We start from the raw sequence: 1,779 nt of genomic DNA on the forward strand, positions 1-1,779 counted from the left end.
CCCCCCAGGGGACTGCCGGTGTCCGGACTCGTGGCTGGGCTGTATCATGGAGGACACAGGGTGGGTGCCCGCTCGGGGTGGCACTGCCACGTCCCCTGCACACCCCGTGTCACTGCTCCCGGCAGGGGCATCGCGGAGGGTCCTGCCCCGGTTCAGGTGCCTGGCCGTGCCCCAGGCAGGGCAGGGGGTGACAGTGGCCCCCACCCCACAGGTATTACCTCCCGAGGAAGTTTTCCCGATGCAGCATCGACGAGTACAACCAATTCCTGCAGGACGGCGGCGGCAGCTGCCTCTTCAACAAACCCCTGAAGGTAACGGGCCCCCCGGCCCCCGACCTTGGGGATCACAGCGGGGATTGATGCTCCGGGGGTGGCTCCCGGGGTCACCTGGGACTCGTGGTGTCCCCAGCCCCTGTCACAGCCAAGGTAACGGTGCCGGTGTTGAATCTGGGGTCAGCGGCCAGGGAAGAGCTGCACCCTCGTGCTTGACAGCGGTTTGGGGGTGCTGCCGTTCCCCAGGGATGTGATGCCCTTTTTGGGGGGCTCGTGGCAGCACTTGGCTCGGGGTCCCCCAGAAGCTCTCATGTGTGTGTGCCACGTCTCCCCCTTGGTCCCGGCAGCTCCTGGACCCTCCGGAGTGCGGCAACGGCTTCGTGGAGGCGGGCGAGGAGTGTGACTGTGGCTCGCTGGCGGTGAGCGGGGACGGGAGGCTGCTCACCAGATGGGGGGCTGCTCCCCGACACTGTGGGGGCATCTCGGGGATGCCAGAGGGCTGATGGCTGTGGTTCTGGCTGCTGTCCTGGCAGGAGTGTGCAAGGAGTGGGGGGAACTGCTGCAAGAAGTGCACCCTGACCCACGACGCCATGTGCAGCGACGGGCTCTGCTGCAAGGGCTGCAAGGTGTGGCGCTGGGGGGGCTCTGGATCTGGGGATCCCCTAAGGGTTCTGTCCCATTCCTGATGTGTTGGTGTCACACCCTGTGCAGTACGAGCCACGGGGTGTGTCCTGCCGGGAGGCTGTGAACGAGTGTGACATCCCCGAGAGCTGCACCGGGGACTCCAGCCAGGTGAGTGGGGCTGGGGACACAGTGGGACACATTGTGGGGCCATGTGGCATCACCTGCCCTCTTTTCCACGTCCCCACAGTGTCCCCCCAACCTCCACAAGCTGGATGGATACTTCTGTGAGAATGAGCAGGTGAGTCCAGCCCTGTGTGGTCAGACAGGGCCCTGGAGCTGGGCATGTCCCCGTGGGCTCCAGCATCGGGGCTTGGGCGTGTTTGTTGGAAGAGCATTGGGACTGTCCAAGGCCAGGTCGGACAGGGTTTGGAGCAACCTGGCCTAGTGGAAAGTGTCCCTGTCCATGGAAGGAGGGTGGAATGGATGCTCTTTAAGGTCCCTTCCATCCCAAACCAGTCTGTGCAGGTTTTGGGGTCCCTGTGTGCCCACTGCTGTCCCGTGGCAGTGCACACGTGAGGGTCCCACTCCTTGCACTGCATGAGCCAGGGCGGTGGGCTCGGGGCCAGGCACACGTGTGGGGAGCTCATTGTCCCTGCACCATCTCCACAGCCATGCACATGTGGGAGACCCTCTGCAGCCCCCAGTCCCTCTGCAGCCCCCTCACCCCTCTGCAGCCCCTGGTCCCTCTCCAGCCCCTGACTCCTCTCCCCTCTCACAGGGACGATGCTACGGCGGGCGCTGCAAAACCCGAGACCGTCAGTGCAATGCCCTGTGGGGCCGTGGTGAGTGTGGGCCTGGGGTGGGGGACACAGGGGGTGACAGG

General features: G+C 65.3%; 1 protein-coding gene across 1 annotated transcript in view; it reads left to right on the top strand.

The window, feature by feature from the left end:
• Nucleotides 1-1,779, top strand: part of LOC108642955 — a 24,869-nt gene that overhangs the window by 21,609 nt on the left and 1,481 nt on the right. Inside the window, exons 17-23 of the mRNA XM_029963265.1 lie at nucleotides 9-60; nucleotides 212-311; nucleotides 620-691; nucleotides 806-898; nucleotides 984-1,064; nucleotides 1,144-1,194; nucleotides 1,675-1,755. Of these exons, the coding sequence (XP_029819125.1) occupies nucleotides 9-60; nucleotides 212-311; nucleotides 620-691; nucleotides 806-898; nucleotides 984-1,064; nucleotides 1,144-1,194; nucleotides 1,675-1,755 (530 nt within the window). The remainder of the gene's footprint in view (nucleotides 1-8; nucleotides 61-211; nucleotides 312-619; nucleotides 692-805; nucleotides 899-983; nucleotides 1,065-1,143; nucleotides 1,195-1,674; nucleotides 1,756-1,779) is intronic.

Source organism: Manacus vitellinus, unplaced genomic scaffold, assembly GCF_001715985.3.
Source record: "Manacus vitellinus isolate BGI_N305 unplaced genomic scaffold, ASM171598v3 scaffold_100_pilon, whole genome shotgun sequence".
NCBI lineage: Eukaryota > Metazoa > Chordata > Aves > Passeriformes > Pipridae > Manacus > Manacus vitellinus.